The 22,120-nt window shown below is 36.6% G+C and overlaps 2 protein-coding genes across 4 annotated transcripts; one reads left to right on the top strand and one right to left on the bottom strand.

Annotated features, from left to right (window-relative positions):
• The first annotated feature begins 2,551 nt into the window (after positions 1-2,551).
• Positions 2,552-6,624, top strand: LOC133306806 (arogenate dehydratase/prephenate dehydratase 2, chloroplastic-like). Of its 2 annotated transcripts, none has more exons than XM_061507183.1 (12): positions 2,552-2,837; positions 2,922-2,989; positions 3,117-3,209; positions 3,908-4,108; positions 4,178-4,258; positions 4,621-4,716; positions 4,803-4,880; positions 4,984-5,073; positions 5,181-5,239; positions 5,391-5,472; positions 5,552-5,627; positions 6,251-6,624. In XM_061507183.1, the coding sequence occupies exons 1-11, from the start codon at positions 2,594-2,596 to the stop codon at positions 5,609-5,611; spliced, it is 1,152 nt and encodes a 383-aa protein (XP_061363167.1). In that variant the 5' UTR covers positions 2,552-2,593; the 3' UTR covers positions 5,612-5,627; positions 6,251-6,624. The 2 variants fall into 2 exon arrangements, with proteins under 2 accessions (XP_061363167.1, XP_061363166.1); XM_061507182.1 differs by having other exon boundaries at positions 5,181-5,248.
• Positions 6,625-6,858: 234 nt separating this feature from the next.
• On the bottom strand, positions 6,859-8,962 carry LOC133306820 (NEDD8-specific protease 1). Of its 2 annotated transcripts, none has more exons than XM_061507205.1 (2): positions 8,891-8,962; positions 6,859-7,964 (listed from the first exon to the last, which is right to left on the bottom strand). In XM_061507205.1, the coding sequence occupies exon 2, from the start codon at positions 7,931-7,933 to the stop codon at positions 7,190-7,192; it is 744 nt and encodes a 247-aa protein (XP_061363189.1). In that variant the 5' UTR covers positions 7,934-7,964; positions 8,891-8,962; the 3' UTR covers positions 6,859-7,189. The 2 variants fall into 2 exon arrangements, with proteins under 2 accessions (XP_061363189.1, XP_061363188.1); XM_061507204.1 differs by having other exon boundaries at positions 6,859-7,967; positions 8,891-8,957.
• Between the last annotated feature and the right edge of the window lie 13,158 nt (positions 8,963-22,120).

Raw genomic sequence — 22,120 nt, 5'->3', positions numbered from 1 at the left:
CAACTACTTAGCTTTATAAATTGATATCTAGATATTGAATCTTCTTTTGAACTTAATGTTTGATTTGTTGAATTTGACAATACCTTGATGCTTTGTTATACTCGATATATACACTCTTTAACTATGGCTTGTGACATTAAGTCTCTCTTGAAAGTTGTCATGGTGTGTTGCCTTTGGTATTTATTTTGCTCTTCTAATTCTTCTTTGCTATATTCAAAACTTATCCATGTTGTTGCCATTTTGTTATCTCATTATTCTTCTTGTACAACTCCATTATATATCTTTCATCTTTACATATAGTTGATGCTTTTTTCTTTTTACCAAAGTCCTAATCTCTTTATTGTTTTATCTTTGTTATCATCAAAACATAACTTATATCAATATAGGCCTTCAAGACTTTCTGTTTTCCTTTGCGCAGAATTTTCTCTTTTTTTCATTCACCAAGACTTGAATTCAAAATTTTATTTAAATGAAATCAAACATGTACCACTTGAACCACTACTTTAGTTGAATGTATTAAATTTATAGAAACACATAGTTCGACCTTTACTTTTAATGAATATGTCGATAACGTTAATAAGCACTATTAGACTACATGCAAATGACAATATTAGGAGATGTGACAAGTGCTTTTTCTCGTCTTCAAGACTAGACTTTCCGAATTTTAGTTTCTTATAAATTAAAATATTCAACTAATGGCTCTCATGCTACTTAGGAAATATTGAGCCCATTTGGACGATTTTTTTTTTTTAAATAAAAATATTTTTTTACTTTATATATGTAGTTGGATGTAACTTTTGAAAAACAAATTCAAAAAAAGAAGTCTTAACTTTCTAGAAGAACAAACAGATTAAGCAGGAGAAAAAGAGAAATCATGTCCAAATTAAGTAGAGGAGGAGAAGGAATGCAAAAACCCATCCAATAAGAGAATAAAGAAAATCCGCTGTAATGACAACCGGCCAATGTTCAGAATAGATATAATTGAATTTATAAAAAGGTTATACTTGTTTATTACTTTTTTTATAACCATTAGACAGTGATATCTAAAACATTATGAAAAGAGGAAGTTAAATGAGAGAGTGAAGGATATTATGGAAGAAAGAGAAAACAATTTATATCAAATGATAACTATTGATTTGATTTTATCTGACAAAAAAATAATAAAAAATAATAAACTTAGTTAATAATAAATATAACATCTCTCTTGAGCTATATAAATCCTAGTTGAGACAATTGTTATTCAACGATCGTCAACAATTGTTGATATTATAATTACTTTATTTGGGCTCAACTCGACATAAGTAGTGTGGCCCATCTCCATCTTATAACCAAGACTATTAGTTCGACTACATTAAGCGGCGATATGACAATAAACTGTTATGGTATGACCTAAGTAGGGTGTAAATGGATTAGGTTGATCTACAGGGACTTATGATCCAGCCAATATTAGATCAGACTTGACTTATTACAAATAGTAAAACAGAAAAAGGCCTAGATTTTAAAAAAAATTTATTTAGAAAATAAGCTATAGACTTTTTTTGTACATATCGGGTTTATAAGCCTACAGGCCGGCCTATATCATATTATTTATTTAAATAAAATTATTATTTTAATAATTTTCAATAATAAAATAATAGGGAAAAGTTCACCAACGCCCCTGTGGTTTGCTTCAGAATCACCTATGCCCCTGTGTTTTTTTTTATCACATATGCCATTGTGCTTTGTAAAAATTAAAAAACCACAGAGGCATATGTGATAAAAAATATACCCTTTTGCAAACCACAGGGGCATATGTGATAGAAAAAAATCACAGGGCATAGGTGATTCTGAAGCAAACCACAAGGGCATTGGTGAACTTTTTCCAAAATAATATTATTTTAGTTATTCTCTTAATTGTTGAATGTTTAATAAGCTTAAACAGACTAACAACCTAGACCAAAGCTTTTATATTTTAAATATAGGTCATGTGATACTTGTAATTTGAGGCTTACACAGACTAATAGGTCAGGCCAGATACAACAATTTTTACAAAAACTTAGTTTATTTAAGTCAAAGTCTAATAGAACCTAATAACCTGACTCACTTCAAACTCCTATTAGGAATAACGAAAGTCACGGTATAAAAAATAAAAAATAAAAAATAAAAACATTAAATAACAAACAACAAGAAAAATGGGTCAGATTGTTCATTGTTGGTTCAGTTTATGCATGACACGAAAAGGGCATATAAGATTTACGTATCTTTGTTAAGCCAAGTACCCACTCATCTAGTTTGGAAGAATCAAACTCTTGCGACTTGCTTGAGTATTCAACTGTAATAAATCGTGCCGCGAATTGTTTAATTCTTGAATATTTAGACAACAAAGTTATATATATACGCATGGATCCAAATAATGGTTTTGAGTTTTGTTTGTTTGGGTAGGTAAAAATCAACCGAAAAGATAACCCCACACGCAGTGTTAAAATGCGGGTCCCGATACCGGCAAAGCTAACTACGTAAAATCGCGAATTGGGTTAACAAACTAAACAGATTCTGTACTCTTCAAAACCAAACAAACAGTAACTCTAACCGAAGCAAAGGCTTTTTAGTTACGATGGCGGCGTCACGAATCATAGCCCATCCTCCACCTCATATCCACCGTCAATCTCCGCCGTCAGACGCCGTTAATTCGCTAGCTTCCTTCAACCTCAAATTTCACCCAAAACGGTACCGTAACCTCGGCATTCGCGCTTCCCTTCGGGGCCACAAGGAGAACGATCTCGACGACAAAGCTCGCTCTGTCGAATTGCGAACCAGCCCCGACGACGCCGTTTCGAAAGATCCGTTCGTTCTTCCGCGTATGTATTCCACGCTTTTCGCTTCACCTCTTTTTTCTCGCGGTTAGATTTTGATATAGAGCTTTTTCTTGCTATTCATGTTAGGGCCTTTGTCATCGACTCATTTCTCTGGTTCAGTTTCCGATGGTTCTCGCCTTCGTGTTGCATATCAGGTACTTGCATGCGTGGCATTTTTAACAATTTTGTATTTGTCTCTTTTGTTTTGGCTTCGTGGAATAAAAAACCCTCTTTGTTTATGTTGTTCATGATTTCACATAGCTGAAATTTTTTCATTTTCAGGGGGTTCGTGGTGCTTACAGTGAGTCAGCTGCACAAAAGGCATATCCAAATTGTGAAGCTGTGCCTTGTGAACAATTTGACGCTGCTTTTGAAGTAAAATTTTAGTTGCCCTTTTGTTCTTTTCTAGTACTATGTTACCTCTTTCTAAGTTTCTTTATCAATTTCCCTTGTTATTGTTTGTTACTTTGGTGATTTATATTGTTTACACTTCTAAATTAGATCTACACCGTTTTACTTAATGGATTTTTCATTGTAAAGAACCACTTCAACCCAGATCCTTAAGGTGTTAGTTGATGACCTTTTTAATGGTTTATATTATTCTCTAACACACCTCCTCACGCAAGAGCCATTTTAATTCCACTAGAAAGTGGGAGGCGGTGAGGATCGAACTCGTGACCTTATGGTCACTGAGGCTCTGATACCATGTAAAGAACCACTTCAACCTAAAATCTTAAGGTGTTGGGTGAGGGCCTTTTTAATAGTTTATATTATTTTCTAACATTCATGTTACTTTGATGTCAGTTTTAGTGTTTCGCTAGGATAAGTGGCATGTCCTCTAGTAAGCTTGATTAGTTTATGTTGTATTGGCTCTAACTCTGTTACTCTGATTGTTTTGTGTTTACAGTTCTACAAACTTAAAATTCAAAATTACACATTCTAGTTCTTAGTTCTTACTTTTTGATTATTGTTTTCTTATCATGGTTACCTTTTTAAGATAATGGTTTACAAGAGGTTTAATTCTAACTGTCTCTGATCTCTTTATTTCTCTTGATCTTGATTTGCCACGCTAGTCTGTTGAAAGGTGGATTGTGGACAGGGCAGTTTTGCCAATTGAGAATTCTTTAGGAGGAAGCATCCACAGAAATTATGACCTTTTACTCCGGCACAGGTTGCATATAGTAGGAGAAGTTAAATATGCGGTCCATCATTGTTTGATGGCCAACCATGGTGTTAAACTTGAGGATTTGAAGCGGGTTCTTAGTCATCAACAGGTGTGATTCTAACATCTTATACCTACTTTTTCCTAATCACAAACTCATCCAAGACTGGTCATGTTTTAGGCTCTTGCACAATGTGAGAACACGCTGACAAAGTTAGGATTGGTCAGAGAAGCAGTTGATGATACAGCTGGTGCCGCAAAGGTAAGTGTAGAATCATTGGAGGTTGTTTTTCTGATATCATTTCAGGTGTTTCCGTTGATTAATGGTCACACTTAAATTTTTGAGGTACAATGATCATGGCATCGTTGGAACCATACCCACTTTTTGTGGTTAAGAAGTATGCTTCTCTCCTTGAGATTTTAGAGCAGCTTATGTAGTTAATTTATATAAATTGGTCAACCTAAGTCAAATTCTGATCCGCTTGGAAAACTAGAAAAATCTTATCATCTCCTGAAGACATGATTAGATATTGCACCTTGGGGTAAAGGATTGAAATTCAATTTTGACTGCTACTGTGACTTGTTTTTCAATATCGCTTATCCTAACACAGTTACAAATTATAGCATGTTGCCTTCCACAAACTACAAGATGCAGGAGCAGTTGCTAGTTCTACTGCTGCAATTATCTATGGCTTGAATATACTTGCTCGAGACATTCAGGTTTTCCATGGCATCAGCGTTAACTTTACATGGTTGACAGTTCATGTTCATGATAGATTTGATCACTAATGGATTTGCGTTGGCAGGATGATAGCGATAATGTCACCCGATTTTTAATGTTAGCGCGGGAACCTATAATTCCAGGCACAGATAGGCCATTTAAGGTACCCTTGACTAGAATAAATAGCTGAAATTACTCGGTTGGTTTTATGCCTACTTACATATCAATATTGAATATTGCTGTTGATTGTGGTGCTGAATTCTCAGACAAGCATAGTTTTTTCTTTAGAAGAGGGTCCTGGGATCCTTTTCAAGGCCCTTGCAGTTTTTGCTTTGCGTCAAATTAACCTTAACAAGGTTCGTTGTCTTCTTGGCATCAGCTATTATATCATTTGTGGAAGTTACATTTGCAGGTATGCTTACTAGGTGTTCCTTATTGTACAATTGATTTGTTTTTCCCACAGATTGAAAGTCGTCCTTTGAGGAAGCAACCTCTACGAGCATCTGATGATAACAACAATGGGTATTCCAAGTATAACTACTGAAGGCCATGGCTACCGTTTTTTTTCTGAGCTTGTTTAACTTAATTAGTTCAATTCATCCTTATTATTGTATTTACAAAAAGGTTGGATTGTTAATAATTGTGCTGATCACAATTCATATCTTATATACAGGTGCTTTGATTATCTTTTCTATGTTGATTTTGAAGCCTCAATGGCTGATCAGAATGCACAAAATGCCCTAAGGCATCTAAAGGTTTCTTTAATTTAATCTTGTGAAGCATATTGAAAGGATTATCTATGCGTAGACACTCTAAAACCAATACACTTTACAGGAGTTTGCTACATTCTTGCGAGTGCTAGGAAGTTATCCTGTGGACACTAGCATGGCGTAAATAATCTCCAAAAGAGGTGAGCACCTTTTATCTGAATAATTTTCCTGGAGATTAGTTTAGCAAGTTTACTGAATGTGAATTACCTCCAATTGTAGAACTTTGTAACTATACATTGATTGTTATTGTAGATTGCATGGAGCTTTATCCATCATGCACTAATGAATGAGATAGCTGGCATACATTTGATCCAAGCCTTTTTTGAATACCGTGTCAAATAATCTAAATTTGGAGGAACAGCTAATCCTTGACCATTTTCAAAGTGTCACAATGAACTTTATCAACTCTCCTAGATTGGTTTTTTTGTGTATGAGTTTTCCGAGACCATACTACATGGTGACCATTTAGAAAATGATTCTAAGTAACGAAGAGAAGAAAGATATCCAATGTAAATAATAACGGCTTTGCTTCCCTGCTAGATGTTTATATGTCATTGCCGAATTTGTTGAAGTGACATGATGTTGCTATTGGACTAACTAGCATAAAAGGGTTGCAATATCGTTGCTCTAGTTGGCAACGTAATCGAGGTATTTAGATAGGTTAGCATGTATATGTGAAATCTGATGCATCGCTTATGCTAGCCTTTTTATTTTGGAGCTTATATTTTTCTGACCCTTTTGCTGTATGCTGTTGCTGATGCAGGACTCGCGGATATAGTTACTGTTGTGTGCGGCATAGTTCTTCCAGCTGTCAAATCATATTAATGGATATACAGAGTTTACATTACTTCAATATAGAGATAACAGAAAACCGTATCCGATGTACAAGCTCCTTAAAATTTTGATGGGTCTCCCCTGCCCTTAATGTCTGTTCTCGCAGCTAGTATTTAACACTTTGAATCCACATGTCCGTTCAAATATTTTTTTCTGGTTGTTGTCCTCTCTACCAATTCTCTCTCAGATGTTTGATGTCCATACCGAAGTGAATGATCCTTCTATGAGGACTCAGTATTCAGATTGTATCTTTAAAACAAAACGAAACACAATCGTACCTTAAAAAGAGCCTGCATACCCATTACCATTAACTATTTCTCAAGTGCTCGTGATGGACTATTTTAATTGGTGTATATCAATGCGTAATAATCTTGCATGGTTGTTGGCACACATGACACCCACATAGAGACATGATATTTGAATAAACTTTCTAGTGAAGGAATTAGAGTCAGGTTAATATCAGTAATGCAAGCATTTGAGTTCAAATTGATATCGAACAATGAACTTTGTCAAAGAAAAACTTAGGAAATGCATACTAGCAAACTAGGACAGCGGATAGCGATTAAGATGGTATTTGTTCTTTTAGCATATAATAAAGAAAGGCACACCAGACTCTTCAATCACATTGTAACAGAGAAAAAGCCTATAACTACGTTAAGGTGTGATGGCAATGCCAATTTATGCAGTTTCCAGATAACTTGCCAAGATATATTCCCATTTTTTCATATACTGCCTAACCACCATCAATATGCTAAGATCAAATTTGCTTTCATGAGTGACTGTAAGCAAAGGTCCAAATAGACTTTGCATTATTAGATCATATGTGTTCTCAATCAAGTTAGAGGAAGCTCCAATTAAATTCATGACTTCAAGTAGGAACACAGTTTTTATTCTGGAGCTGGAGCTCTCTGGTCTTGATGTCTTGATGTCTTGCCATTAAATCTCTGATCAAGGCCAGGATCTCACTTCGCATCCCAGCAACAGCAGATGGAGTAACCCGTTCCTTCATAGCAGAGAACCACATATGATTTGTATCGGTATTTTTACTATTCACATGCCAGCTGCATATCACTCTTGCTATGGCTGTGACATATAAGCCACAATCATGACCATTCTCTTGCTTGGGTGAATCAGTGCATTCCAGAAAGCTGGCCTCAGTTGCTGATCCAGAGAATCCCATGTATCCAACAACAGCTTTATAGAGTTGCTTAGCAGGTCCTGTATTCATTCCTCTACAGCTATCATGGTGAACAAATAGATTAGCATTGCGGTAGTATGCAAGTAAGCTCCAATGAGATCCACCTTCAGCTCTGTTAACATCATCATTGTCATTGATGGGAAACATAACCAGTGTCTTATCAGAAAAATGAAGGGGCTCTAAGAAATCTTTCAGAGCCTCAGTGGCAGGGCATTGTATTATCCAAAATGCGATGGATGGTGGAACCAAGAGAATAATATCCTGAGAGGGATGGCATGAAGAAAGATAACTGAAATAAAACTCAATAATTCTATCATTCAAATAATATGGACCACTAAGGATGTCTAAATCCGATCGTCTAAGCACCACATCATTGTAACTGAGAATCTTCTCATCTGCTTGTGATTTCTCCATCCCGTATACGTCTTGGTTAGATGATCACCTACTACTTTAAAAAAACCAAAAAAAGAAAAGGCATGCACATACACAGAATCAGTATTTTGCTATTCCATGCTCTAGTTTAGGTAAAACAAAAACAACATATAATACCCCTTTCCAAGCGCTTACGCAAGGTAAGTCTTACAAATGGAGGGAAAATATGAGATAAGGGAATAAACATATTGTTCAAAAGACCATTATGTCACTTGGGGTTTTTTCTGCACATTCCCATATACTTTATTATGCATAAAAAATGAATATATACTATAGCATAAATAGCCTAGCTATAAACTTTTTCAGTTCAAAGTTGGGAGATGCTCTCTTAAGACATCTAAATTTTGGGTGGAAAGAAAACTCCTCTGAAGAGGGAAATCAGGGTATATTACCCTTGAATTTTCAATCACAATGCACAGTTTACAGAAGCCTTATCCCTAAATTTCTAATGGTATTACCAATTAACTACCTTGAATCTGCAACTACAGAAAAAAGAAGAAGAAAAAACTCATTTTTCTATGAAAAAATTCTTAACATAAATCATCAAACAACCATGTGCTGCATAAGGAGTTCACAACAGATCGATGTGTTGGTATTGGATAAGAGAGGAATAGTTCTACTAGCTTTTATCATCAACATTTGATTGATTGAATCGAAGCCATATGCAATCTCGTTTCCAACTTGAAAACTATCTTAATTCTTCATCTGAAATTCTTTCACAGAAGAGTAAATCACCATTCCCTTTCTTTGAGGATAAATGATTAATCTCCAACTTCAACGAAGGAGGGAAAACCTTAAACCCAAAACTTAATTTAAAAAAAAAAAAAAAACCTAATTTTATATAGTAATGTTGGAATTTAAGGTTGAATACATTAGTATCATGAGAATAAATAGAGAAAGAATAACAAGATATCGAAAATTAAAGAAAAAAAGACTTACATATATTGAGTGAAGTCGAAAAACTGCTACGCATTCAGAAAGTTCCAGTTCAAGAACCTAGGAGAAAGTGAACGACACGCGCTTTGTTTTAGCGGGCCCGATACACATGCTTCCATTCCAAAAGTAGCAAAGGACAAGGGAGTGAGAGGGAATTTTTAAAGAAGTAAGGGACAAAAAGGGAAGCACGTTTTTTCAAAAATAAAAAAGGATCACCTTAAGGTAGTGTTTGTTTGGAGAAATTTTATAATAGTAGGGAAATGTAAATATTAGGGATCCGGAGGAAAAGTGAGTTAGATAGGAAAATTTTAAAAAAGTTGTTTGGTTGGACAAAATTTTACCAGGAAAATTGAATGAAATTTCTAAATGTGTGTTTGATTGAAGATAAAATATTAATGAAAAAACTTAACGAAATTACAAAAATATCCTTATAAAAACATGCTACCAAAGAAGCGGTTCAAGATATACAAAACGCTGAAGAAACCGTGTGTAGTTGCAGTATTAGATAGGTGGCTTTTCGAAACTGCATCATGAGAAAAGTCTGGTTATAATAGCGCCATTTGCAAAACAAAATGGATAAGTGTCCCATTAGGTAAATATGTAGTAGATTGCATTATAAATAAACATAGCTCAATGCATGAATCAAGACAATACATTCCTACAATATTAAGACCAGATCAAGCACAGTCACAAATCGGATGAACATCTCATCATTTCATCTCCATTCTACATTTCATAATCACTACCACAAGCAGAACAAAACGATGGAGTGTGGCCACATCCAAAAATTGTGTTTGCAACAATGAACAGAACATAGAAACAGAGAATGAGCCCAACGACAAAGAATCATCTTACCGAAAGCGTGTTACGAAGACAGTCACAATATAACAAGAACCCTTGTTTCACCGTTGTCTGTACCTGACCAAAAGTGTACAATCTGGAAATGACCAACTTCTACGACGGAGGGGTAAAGTTGTCTTCCATTTCATCCCATTTTCACTTACCCGCTTTTTCACAACAAAACCACCTTCACAGCCGGATTCATCAACAGTGATTATTGCTGACTTTTATTTGTTTTCATGGAATGCTAGGCAACCCTCATTGATGGGCAACAAAGATGAAATACCTGAACCAAACGTGGACAAGGATGATGCCCACATCCACTTCGCCAGGAAAATCTTAAGTTGTCCCCAACCAAACGCTACCTAAGAAAATAGTCACGGATCACTTTAAAAAACCCTGAACGACACAGCGTTTGGACACTTTCCAAATTTATATTATTTTTTATTTTTTATTTCAAATAAGATATTTTACTACCAATTAATGTTACTATCAATGTCACTATCACCGATTATGTTGATCCAATGACTATATTTATTTCCACTTTCATATGGTTATACATTAAATATGAAAAATTATAACCCTATAAAGATAAAAATAAATATAAAGTATTAAATATAAAAAAAAAGATTTAAAAAAAATTAAATCATAATCATTGAATCAACATAATCAATCTAATGATAAAACAAAATGATAGTGACATTGATATTAATAACACTAATTGATAGTAACAATATTTTACCTCTTTATTTTTGTTTCCTCGTCACTTTTCAATTTACAAATGTGGAAATGCAGAATGCCTTTCCTTAACGACATGGCAATTATAAATTCTTCTAGAGGATGTTTGGTAGAGGAGACATTTTTTTTTATCCGGAAATCTTGATTTTCAGAAATATGATAAAAATATTTAGTTTATGATAATATCTGAAAATTAAAAATGTAGAAAAATTTAATTTCCCCGAAAATTCTGAAAAATACCGGTTACCAAACGCTCCCTAGTTTGATTCTTAAACTAATATAATTTTATGAGTTTTTCCCGGAGAAAATTTATCAGATCCAGCAAAAACCAAAAAAATAAATAAATAAATATGGGATCCACGAATTAAAAAAAGAGAGGGATTTTTTATGTCAATGCAGGAGGAAAATGATTTCTCCCTGAACTCATTCCCTATTACGATAAGGTCCTTTTATCAATTTTATGTTAACGTTTATGAGGAACGAACGGCGTAATGTGGTTGAAATGTGGCTCTTTATCTTATTGCAATCTTAAACAAGCATATTAAATCAATTTTATTTTAATTTAATATATTTATTTTAAATAAAAATAGATCTACCATTGTCATATCATGTGAAATCTTTTTTTTTTTTTTTGGTAAGCTCATATGAAATCTTTTTTATAATCACTAGATCCACCTGAATCGAGCTACATTGATAATCTTATTTTTATTTATTATTTCTCTAATTTATATTTCTAAAAAAAAAAAATAGGTAAAAAATAAAAATATAATAAATAACTAAAAATAAAATAGATGACATGTGCATATTTTGTCACGCCCATAAATAATCATGTTCAAGTCACATTACTTTCACATCCTTGCAATTTAATGAAGTTAAGATGAAACGATATAATTGTTATATTTGATTAATTACGAAAATTTTATAATTTCAAATGACTATATGGGAATGGATCATAATTTAAGAGGTTCCAATGAACTTAAATAGAAATAATTAGTGGATATTTTATGCAAAGTACATGTTTTTTAAATTTAATGAGTATTTAAATAAGTATGTATTAAAAGAGAATATATTAAAAGTTTAAAGAAAGACATGCATACTTAAAACAATAAATTTTCAATTTTGAATAATGTTAACAATGGAAAGTATCAATTTTTAAGAAAAAAAATGTAAATAACTAAGATAATATTTAATAAACGTGTTAGAACGAGCGGAAGATTTAATATTCTAAATAATATATGAATTTTATTTTATATTTAATATTCTATTTTTAAGAGATATAATTAAATTACATTGATATAAAAATAATTAATCGTTGAATAATTATAGAGAAAAAAAGGGTAATTACACCTTTCACATTTAATTTTATGAGAGTAATCTCAACATCTATAAATAGAATATAAGGGGGTGTAGGGTCTCTTTAATTGTGTTCTATTTTTTGTTCTTAAAACTATTTTGTCCAATAATTAATGAAATATGTGTTTTTTATATTTTTTATATTTTGAAAATTTAAAGTCAAACCGTCAAAGTACAAAATAAAAACAACTTAGACACATTTTCTAAATTTGATTATAAAAACAAAAAAAAAAGTTACAATTTTTAAAACATTTTTTATGACTTATCAAATATATTTTTATTTTATTTTTTTATTATGAAAATTAAAAAATTATTTTTCAAAACAGATTTCAAACAGTTACTTAGTTTCTGCTTGACACTCTCATAATCAAAAAAGAGTTTCCGTAGTGTATTTTATTTTTCAGTGCCTTTGTTTTCAACTTTTGTCATTCTTTGGCTTTTCATTATTGTATTAATTAAGTACATCATTTCATTTTAGTAAGTTATTTATTTCCAAGCTCTTATTTTTTATTTTAGTTGTTGTTTTGTCCCACATTGACGCTTTGGTGTTGTTGAAAAATAAACAATACGTGCAAGTAAATGATTTCCCATATGATTTCGGAAGCTATTAGAAACAACATCTGGAAGCCTATGAAGGTTGGGAGATCTGGCCCTTCTATCTCCCATATGATGTTCGCAAAAGATCTGGTATTCTTTGGGGAAGCTACGCTTGAGCAGCTGGACACCATGCTAGGCTGCCTTAAAAAGTTCTATGACATATCGGGTCAGCTTGTTAGTTTGAGAAGTCATTGATTTATTTTTCTAGGAACACTGATCAGGTGTTAAAGGATAATATCATCCAAGCTAGTGGGTTTAAACCTGCTGATTCGCTGAGCATATACATTGGCTTTATGTTATTTCATGGTCAGGGCAAAAGGAAAAATTTTGCCATGATTCTTAATCGTGTAAAGCTATGTCTCTCTAGCTGGAAGAGTAACCTTCTTTCATTTGCGGGGAGATCAACTCTTGTCAAGTCTGTGATTAGTACCATCCCTACCTACCAGATGCAACATGACTCCCTTCCTGTTTCTATCTGCAAAGAGATTGATCAGATTCAGCGTGGATTCATCTGGGGAGACAACAAGGAGAAAAAGAAAGCCCATCTTATCTCCTGGGAGAAGCTTTGTAAGCCTAAGTCCGCAGGTGGATTGAGGATCATGAATCTTAGAGCTCATAATGAAGCCTTTCTCTTCAAGGTAGCGTGACAAATCCTTAATAATAGTGAGTCCCTCTAGGTACAAGTCCTTATCGGAAAATATGTGAGGAACATGGATATTAGGAGGCAAATAAAATTCCAAAGCTATGATTCCAATCTGTGGAAAAGCCTCTGCAGAGTCTGGGAGAAGTTCTTAGATAGCCTTAAATGGGAAGTTGAAAGTGGTAATGATACTCTCTTTTGGATTGACAATTGGACTAATCTGGATAGTCCCCTCAAAGACCTAGCCTTGTGTCCCATTAGTCACAATGACCTACAAACTAAAGTTGTGGATCTCGTGGATAACCTTACAGGAAGCTGGCGTCTAGATCTCCTCCTTGGTCATTTTCCCTCAAAAGTGGTGCAACATATTCGTACTATTATTCCTCCTTGTGTTGAGAGGGGCCCAGACCGTTTAATTTGGAAGAATAAAGTGAAACCAAGAGGGGTGGTCAGGTTTGCCTATCAAAGAATCATAAAGTTTGATTTAGAAACCCCTGACACCATATGGAAGACTATTTGGAAGTGGAAAGGCCCATTAGGCTCAAAACTTTTGTGTGGATGGTCCTCCATGGTCATTTGCTCACCAGAGATATTACCTCTAAGTGGGGTGGATCCATCTGTTGCCACAATTGTCCTCAAACAATTGAGTATCTTTCCCATGTGCTTCGGTGTTGAAATAAGGCTAAGGCTATATGGGACTACTTGGTTTGCGGGCAACCTACACCGTAACTTTCTTTCCATGCCTTTGGAGGAGTGACTTAGGAAGAACATTAATAATGTTTGGAATCATTCTCAAGTTTTGGACATGCGTGATATATTCTTCTCCACCTTTTCTTGCTTCATCATCACTATTTGCTCCTATATTAATGACATCTACTAGGCGGTTCCAAGTCACGTTCATACCCATAATAGGTTCCTTGATCCCCGACTTGTGAGATGGACAACTTCGCCGCAATGTAAGTGGAAGCTTAATGTTGATGCTGCGGTTAAGAAGACGTCTAACATTGCTTATTGTGGGGGCCTAATCAGGTGCGATAGAGGGAACTGGATAGCTGGTTTTACCTATAATATTGGTATATGTTCTCCTTTAATAGCTGAATTCTGGGTCATAATTAAAGGTCTTCACCTAGCTTGGAACCTTCAAGGGAAAGACTTAAATGTGGAGAGTGACTCCCTTCTTGCTATCCAAGCCATCTCTAATGATCCCAGGAACACTGAGAACAATGCTTTTGTGCAAAGTATTCACCAGTGGCGGGACAAGGACTGGCAAGTTTCCTTCCAGCATGTTTGAAGAGATGGAAACATGTGTTTAGACTGGAGTGGGAGATCCTGAGTTATAAGGCGATAGCTACAATCAGAAAATACATAGATAAAAGCCTCTTTGAGCACGTGTCCGAGTTCACAAACACGTACGAGTTGTGGACGAAGTTGGAGTCCATGATTCAAAAGAAGACACTCAGGAACAAAGCACACCTGGTTCGCCGACTTGTGAAACTCGAATACAAGGACAACATGAGCATGATTGAACACCTCAACACCTACAAAGGTAGTGTGAATCAGCTGTCAAAAGCCGAGATGAAAATTGATGTCGAGATGCAGGTTTTGTTGCTGTTGTGCTCGCTGCCAGAAAGCTGGGATACTATAGTGGTGACTTTGAGTAATTCGACTTTAGAAGGAAAGTTGAAGATGAATGCCGTGACAAATAGCCTCCTGCATGAAGAAGCTAGGAGAAGAGAATGAGGTGTTTCCAGCACGTCTGAGGCCAATGTTGCTGAGAACAGAGGGAAATCTGACTCCCTGGGTAGAAGCAAGAGCCGGGGTCGAGATCGTGACAAACGAGGAAAGTCCAGAGGCCGGTCGAAGCCGAAATATGAGTTGAAGTGCTTCTATTATGGGAAGACAGGGCATAAGAAGCCAGACTACTGGACTCTGCAGAATGATGAGAAGAACGATTCTGTGAAGCCGAATCAGATTATTCCCAAGAAGAGGGAAGACAAGAGTACCACTGCGGTGGCTGTCAACTCGGATGTCGAGATATTCCTCCTTGGTGAGGATAATTATTTGAATGTTGTATATGATGACTGCACCTGGATTGTTGACTCATGTGCCTTCTTCCACGTTACTCCATACAGAGGTTTTTTCTCTTCTTACCGAGGTGGTGATTTTGGAGTCATGAAGATGGGAAATTAGGTGACCAGCAAGATTGTTGGTGTCGGTGATGTGACCATGACCACAGATGTTGGGTGCCGACTTGTGTTGAAGGATGTGATGCATGTACTGACATGCGTTTGAACCTAATCTCGGTAGGCAAACTTGATGATGCCAGGTTAGTGAACTACTTTGGTAGTGTTAGATGGAAACTGACCAAGGGAAACTTGGTTGTTGCCCGAGGTAAGAAGGAAGGCTCCTTGTACGTGATGAAAGGAAAGATCAATGGCGGAGAAGCCAATTCTGTCCGAGATGGACCTAGCTTGGAGCTATGGCACAAGCGCCTCGGCCACATAAGCGAAAAAGGGCTCAAGATCCTGAACAAAAAAGGATTACTGATCGGGTTGAAAGGCCAAGTGTTGGAGAGTTGCACGCATTGCCTAGCTGGAAAGCAGCACCAGGTTTCTTTTGTGAGACTGGATCAACCCAGAAGACGCAGGTATATTCTTGACCTCGTCTATACTGATGTTTGCTCCTTGTCGGAGAGATCCCTTGGAGGAGCTCAGCACTTTGTTTCATTCATTGATGACCACTCCCGCAAAGTGTGGATTTATTTGTTGAAGTCTAAAGACCAGATACTCCAATCCTTTAAAAAATTCCATGCAATGGTTGAAATGGAGACTGACAAGAAATTGAAGATGGTCAGATCTGACAATGGTGGTGAGTACTGCGGCCCTTTTGATGCATGCTGCAGAGCGGCCGGGATTCGACTTGAGAAGACGCCTCCCCAAGACTCCACAGTTGAATGGACTGGCTGAGAGGATGAACCGAACTATTGAAAAGAAGGTCTGAAGCATGCTATCCAATGCCGAATTGCCAAAATCATTCTGGGGAGAAACCGTCAGAACTGCTGTTGACTTGATCAACCTCTCGCCATCACGACCACTTGAAGGAGAAATTCCAGAAGAAGTCTGGACTGGTCGGAAAGTGGCCTATGATCAATTGAAAGTATTTGGATGCCGTGATTTCATGCATATCCCTAAAGATGAGAGGGATAAACTTGATGCGAAGACTAAGGAATGGATTTATCTTGGTTCCCTGAGATGTTAGTTCGGGTTTCGACTTTGATCCAATCAATAAGAAAATAGTGAGAAGCCGAGATGTTATCTTTCATGAATATGAGACCATTCTTGACATCTCGAAGCCCAAAGTCCGGTTACTGTCAGACGTGAAGAACTCATCCTTCCTGTCTGAGCTGAAGTAGGGGGAGAAAATTAAGAGAATGAAGAAAATGATGACCAACAACAAGTTGATAATGACCAAGATACTGAGGTCCGAGTTGATGATGAGATCCGAGATGAGAATGATGAATCGGGTTCTCAAGCTGAAGAACTGCCGAGATATCCAACTCGAGAAAGAAGACCCGCTATAAGATACCCATCTGATGAATACACCGTTGTAGCTGTAGATGATGAGCCTCAGAGTTATGATGAGGCTGTGACGAGATCAAAGAAAGAAAAATGGAAAAAGGCAATGCAAGACGAGATGAAGTCTCTGCATGAAAATCAGACTTATGAGCTGACCGAGTTGCCTAAAGGAAGACGAGCTCTGAAAAATAAATGGGTCTACAAGATTAAGAATGTAGAGAACGTGCAGAAGTCGAGATACAAAACCCGAATTGTAGTGAAAGGCTGCAAATAGAAGAAGGGAGTAGATTTTGAGGAGATTTTTTCTCCTGTAGTGAAAGGCTGCAATCAGAAGAAGCCGAGATACAATGATCGTGTTAGCCATGGCAGCTTCGATGGACCTCGAGGTAGAACAAATGGACGTGAAGATGGCATTTCTTCACAGTGATTTAGAAGAAGAGATATATATGGAGCAACCTGAGGGGTTCCGAGCTCCAGAACAAGAAGACTTGGTATGCCGATTAAAGAAGAGTCTATATGGCTTGAAGCAAGCACCTCGACAGTGATACAAGAAATTTGAATCATTCATGACTGATCACAAGTTTGAGAAGACGGAGGCCAACCACTGCGTATTTGTGAAGAGGTATAAGGCCGAAGATTTTTTGATTTTGTTGTTATATGTTGACGACATGCTTATTGTTGGAAAAGACAAATCGAGGATAGCGACCTTGAAGAAGGCGTTGAGCTCGTCTTTCGCAATGAAGGACCTCGGCCCTGCAAAGAAGATTCTCAGAATTAAGATTATCCGAGATAGACAAAAGAAGCTACTGTGGCTAAGTCAAGAGAAGTATATTGAGAAGATTCTGAAGAGATTCAGCATGGATAAAGCCAAAATAGTGAGCACTGTAACATCCCGTGTATACCAGGTTTGTTAACATGTCATCGTATTAAGCCACGCTTAATAAAATATGCGAAATATCTTTTTCTTTTCAATTACGACGTTGTTAAACTTAGCCAAGTTGATTACTTAATCAATTTCATAAAAACATCGCCTGTATGTAAATTGCAAAAGACAGCTAACTGAAATACCTCATTAATAAATAACTGTGAGTATCTAAAATCACGGAACTACAACACGTAGTCCGAACATAATCCTGATACATTATTACAACTCGAAGCTAAAGTAAGACATAGTCAAACAGTGTGGCATGGATAATCCCCATGCTCACCAAATAAGACAACAAAGTCAAACCAGGTCTCAACAACAACAATAAAATCATAAAGCTAACAGCAAATAGCAACAGGCTTAATCCAGCATCCAAGCATAATCATCATATAAACAGCAATATCAACTAAGCTCCGGCCTCCTGCCGCTAGAGGTCTCAACCCTCGCATTACCTGAACTTGAAATATCTGCCCCAAACATGGGGCGAGATCTCTAAACAGAAATCTCAGTAAGACAAGGGGTCCTCACGGATCTTCCACCCCAAGCTCACTTACATGTGCAATATAAATTCTAAAAGCAGTCATTCAATATAAGTTACAAACCAGTGCAATGCAGCAGATAATCATGTCATGTGTGTTATAGCTATTCTACTGATCAGAGAAGTGCAGGAATACGTCTATTACCCACACAGTACGCGCCCCAAGCCGTACCTGCCCACAGGGTTACAGCCCGTCTAGGCGAACACCACATACATATCATAAGGCATTTGCACTTAACAACTCAATAGCATTTCAATAAAACAATACATGAAAACACATCATGCATATAAACCATCCCCCCATGGGACATGGTGGAACCAACAATGGCTAAACCGAGGACACGAAAGCTTACCTTGCAAGCTAACTATCCAAGCCAAGAGTCCAACCAAGCTCAAAGTCCACAAACAGTACAATCACAATCTGTTTGGACCAATCATAATATCAATATTCATACTCTACAAGCATTTGACATAAAGACAATGCATTTCCTTTACGTTTCATATCTTAAGGCTTCTCACAAAGCCACAAGCCCTAAATCACTTTGATGCAGACTTAGATTAATTAATACAGAAGCCCACACTGACTAATCATGGGTCCACAAATCCAAAATAGCATTCTGCATGAACAGTACCCTCACTGTCCTCGAAAATCCAGAATATCCGGATATTTGTCGAGGGCATATCCGGATATCAATATTCGGATATCTGTCTGGCAATATCCAAATATCAATATCCGGATATTCAGAACCCCATATCCGGATATCCATATCCGGATATCAATATCCGGATATTTCCAACCCAATATCCGGATATTTCGCGGCAGAACCCAGATTCTGCATTTTTGCGAGATATCATTCCCAAGGATCCATTTTTACCGATTACAGAAACTAACACATACATTTCTAGGTGTGTTTAAGCTTACCCAATCTTAAGTTATGATCTTTAGCTTGTTACATGTATCAAGACTTCATTTTTAACAAAAAAGAACTCATGTTCAAGGTTGGTGACACTTACCCAAGCTTAAAACAGAGCAACAATGGCTCTTGGAGCTCACCAAGCAGCTCCAAAGGTTCATACTTTGAAGGTGCACGAAAATGGCACACCACAATGGTCCTTGCTCTTCAAAGGTCACACCTTGAAGCTTCAACAACCAAGAATATGATTCCCAACACTCCAACCAACAAGTCAGCCCACCCTCCTCAAACTCATAAGTTCAAGCTCAACTATGGAGCACCCCACACCCTCACAAGACCAACTCTCACTCAACAATGGTGTATAGGTGAAGGTTTCATGAAGAAAGGTGGCTCTTGGCTCTCAAAATGAAGAGAGGAGGGGTTGACATGGGGAGGCAGCAGCTGGAGCTCAAGAAATATTCACGTAGGAGGCACAAAGATGACCTAGGATCACGTGTCATGGTCTTATATAGGCCACTTAAGCTTTAATCGCACTGTATTATCGCTAATTGCTACGTTTAGCAATTTAATCCCAAACTTAGGATTCTGAACCTACTCATTTTTTTAAGATTTATCATATTTTTATATTATTTTTCGCAACACCTTTCTGGTACGTGCTTTTCCATAGCCAGTATCAGTTCTGGCACCAGTTCTCATTATTTTAACTTGAAACTTGAAATCACAGTCCTACATATTATTCTAGGAATATTTATGCAGTTATATTAATTTTCCGGGATACTTCATCAGTACGCATTTATACCGAGTAGCAGAACCGGTATCTGCACTTTTCGTCAAAAAAGCGACTTTCAGCATTATTACCCACTTAGCATAATTATTTAAGTCTCATAATAATTATTAGGGTCAATTATGGAATTATTTCCTAATTTCACATAATTAATTAATTAACTTCCTTAATTAACGGTGCAGGTTCTTACAAGCACCCCCTAGCCGGACATATAAAGCTGAACCAGAAGCAATGTCTGAGATTTGATGAATACAAAGACGAGATGTTGAAGATCCCTTACCAATCCGCTGTCGGAAGCTTGATGCATGCAATGGTTTGCACTAGACCCGACTTAGCCTATGCTGTTAGAATGGTAAGCCGGTATTTGTCAAACCCCGACAAAGAGCACTGGGAAGCTGTGAATTGAATTTTCAAGTACCTCTGAGGTACGACCAACTTATGCCTTCGATTTAGAGAAGGCACAGCCGAGTTGCAAGGCTACTCGGATGCTGATTTAGGGGGAGATTCCGACTCGAGGAAGTCGACGACAGGATACATGATGAGATTTGTCGGAAGAGCTATCTCTTAGCAATCAAAACTATAGAAATGTGTGACACTTTCTACGACCGAGGCTGAGTACATTGCCGCTACTGAGGTAAGCAAAAAGATGTTGTGGATGAAGAAGTTCCTCATGGAACTCGGCCATGATCAAGACAAGTATGAGCTGGATTCTGACAATCAAAGCGCAATCCATCTTGTGAAGAATTCGACCTATCACTCCCGCACTAAGCACATTGATGTGAGGTATCACTAGATCCGGGATGTGATGGAAGGTGGAGAGCTCGAACTCGTCAAAGTGCACGCTGACCAAAATTGGTCCGACATGATGATGAAGTCGGTTCCAACTAGAAAATTTGAAGACTGCTGTGAAGGAGCCGTGTTGATGCTGAAGCCGACGCATTGAAGTCGGAGGGGGAGATTTGTTGGGCTTCCTCTTTCAATGCTAAGCCCAAGCCCATTGCGGGGTTTCCTAAAAACCCTAAACCCTAGATCTCACCTCTTCTATATATTCATTAGTTGTGGGTGGAGGCTAGGTTAGAATGAGAGAAGATTATTGAGCAAAGCTTTGAGTTTTGCATTTAAGAGACCTCTAGAGAGAATTTGAGTGAAACACCTCTAGGGAAGTTTGATTATCACAATTGTTGGAGAGGTTGTGTTAATCACCACTTTGGTGAATTTTGATTCTTTGTACCCATTATTATTATAGTGGACGTTTGAACTGGACTAGATCTCGTGGATTTTTACCTCTTCATTAGAGAATGTTTTCCCACGTTAAAATCTGCTTGTGTTCTCTTTCTCTCTCTCCCCTTTATATTTTTCATTTTTCCGCTGCACTGCCCGACCTGATGAAGTTTAGGTCGAGGTAAGATTGTTGAGATCCGAGATCCAGAATCTTGTTGATTGACTTCCGCAAAAGGCTTCTGAGCTGAGTTGAGGGAACCGAGTTTCCAACAATTTGTTATTTCTATTTCTTTTATTAAAAAGTATAATCTTAGTACAAGATATAATATTTACATTTAAGTTTTAAAAAACTCTTACAAAAAAAAAACGCATTAGATTTAGATATAAAAACATGAAGTGGTTTAAGAATAGTGTTGTATTAGTGAATTTGAATCACATCACGGTGCTACTATATAGTATATATAAACATAAGCATTACAAAAGTTGTCATAACAATCCTATTACAAAGGTGCTGCTGACAAGGTCACTACTCCAATAAATTTAAGGTTTATGGGTCTTACTTCCATTTAAAACAAAAGGAAAATGAAAAGGAAAATTCACGTGGACATGGTTTGTGGGAAAATTCCATGAACTTTCGCCAGAGCAAAGCGTTGACCAGTTCATTAAAATATGAAGAAAACGAATGCTGCCATCTTCTCGTGCCATTGAAGTATAGTCATTAATTAAATCGCTTATTGAAATTCTAGCGGGACCAAAGTGGCCACAAAGCACCAGCACGATAAAGTAATTTCTTACTCTGCATCCAATCAATGTTAACGTTGGTGTTGCCACTTCAGCATTTATACTTGATATTACAGAGTTCATGAATAATTTAATCGCAAATGATTAATTCTTTTCATTGATATTCGCAAATCATCTTTTCTTGAAGTTAAGTTAAATAATATTTTTTCCTTTATACGTTCGTTACGTTGTTATATTAAATTATTTGAGGGTGTATGCTTGACAATTTTTTTAATGATTAATAAATATTGCAATTTAATACGGAAGTTTTGTAAAAAAATTCTTACAAATGCTTGATGATCTATCATGATTAAAGAGACATTTAAAA

This window comes from Gastrolobium bilobum, unplaced genomic scaffold, assembly GCF_033153095.1.
Source record: "Gastrolobium bilobum isolate Gb01-03AN ecotype WA unplaced genomic scaffold, APGP_CSIRO_Gbil_v1 utg15399, whole genome shotgun sequence".
Lineage (NCBI taxonomy): Eukaryota > Viridiplantae > Streptophyta > Magnoliopsida > Fabales > Fabaceae > Gastrolobium > Gastrolobium bilobum.
Note: the sequence above shows the minus strand (reverse complement) of the source record. Positions and strands in the feature narration are given on the sequence as shown.

Bases quoted from the DNA above. Each gene is read 5' to 3' on its own strand.
- LOC133306806 (XM_061507182.1), top strand. From the start codon at position 2,594: ATGGCGGCGTCACGAATCATAGCCCATCCTCCACCTCATATCCACCGT. The intron at 2,990-3,116 runs GTACTTGCATGC...TTTCATTTTCAG, and splicing joins GCCTTCGTGTTGCATATCAG to GGGGTTCGTGGTGCTTACAG. The intron at 4,717-4,802 runs GTTTTCCATGGC...TTGCGTTGGCAG, and splicing joins TACTTGCTCGAGACATTCAG to GATGATAGCGATAATGTCAC.
- LOC133306820 (XM_061507205.1), bottom strand. From the start codon at position 7,933: ATGGAGAAATCACAAGCAGATGAGAAGATTCTCAGTTACAATGATGTG.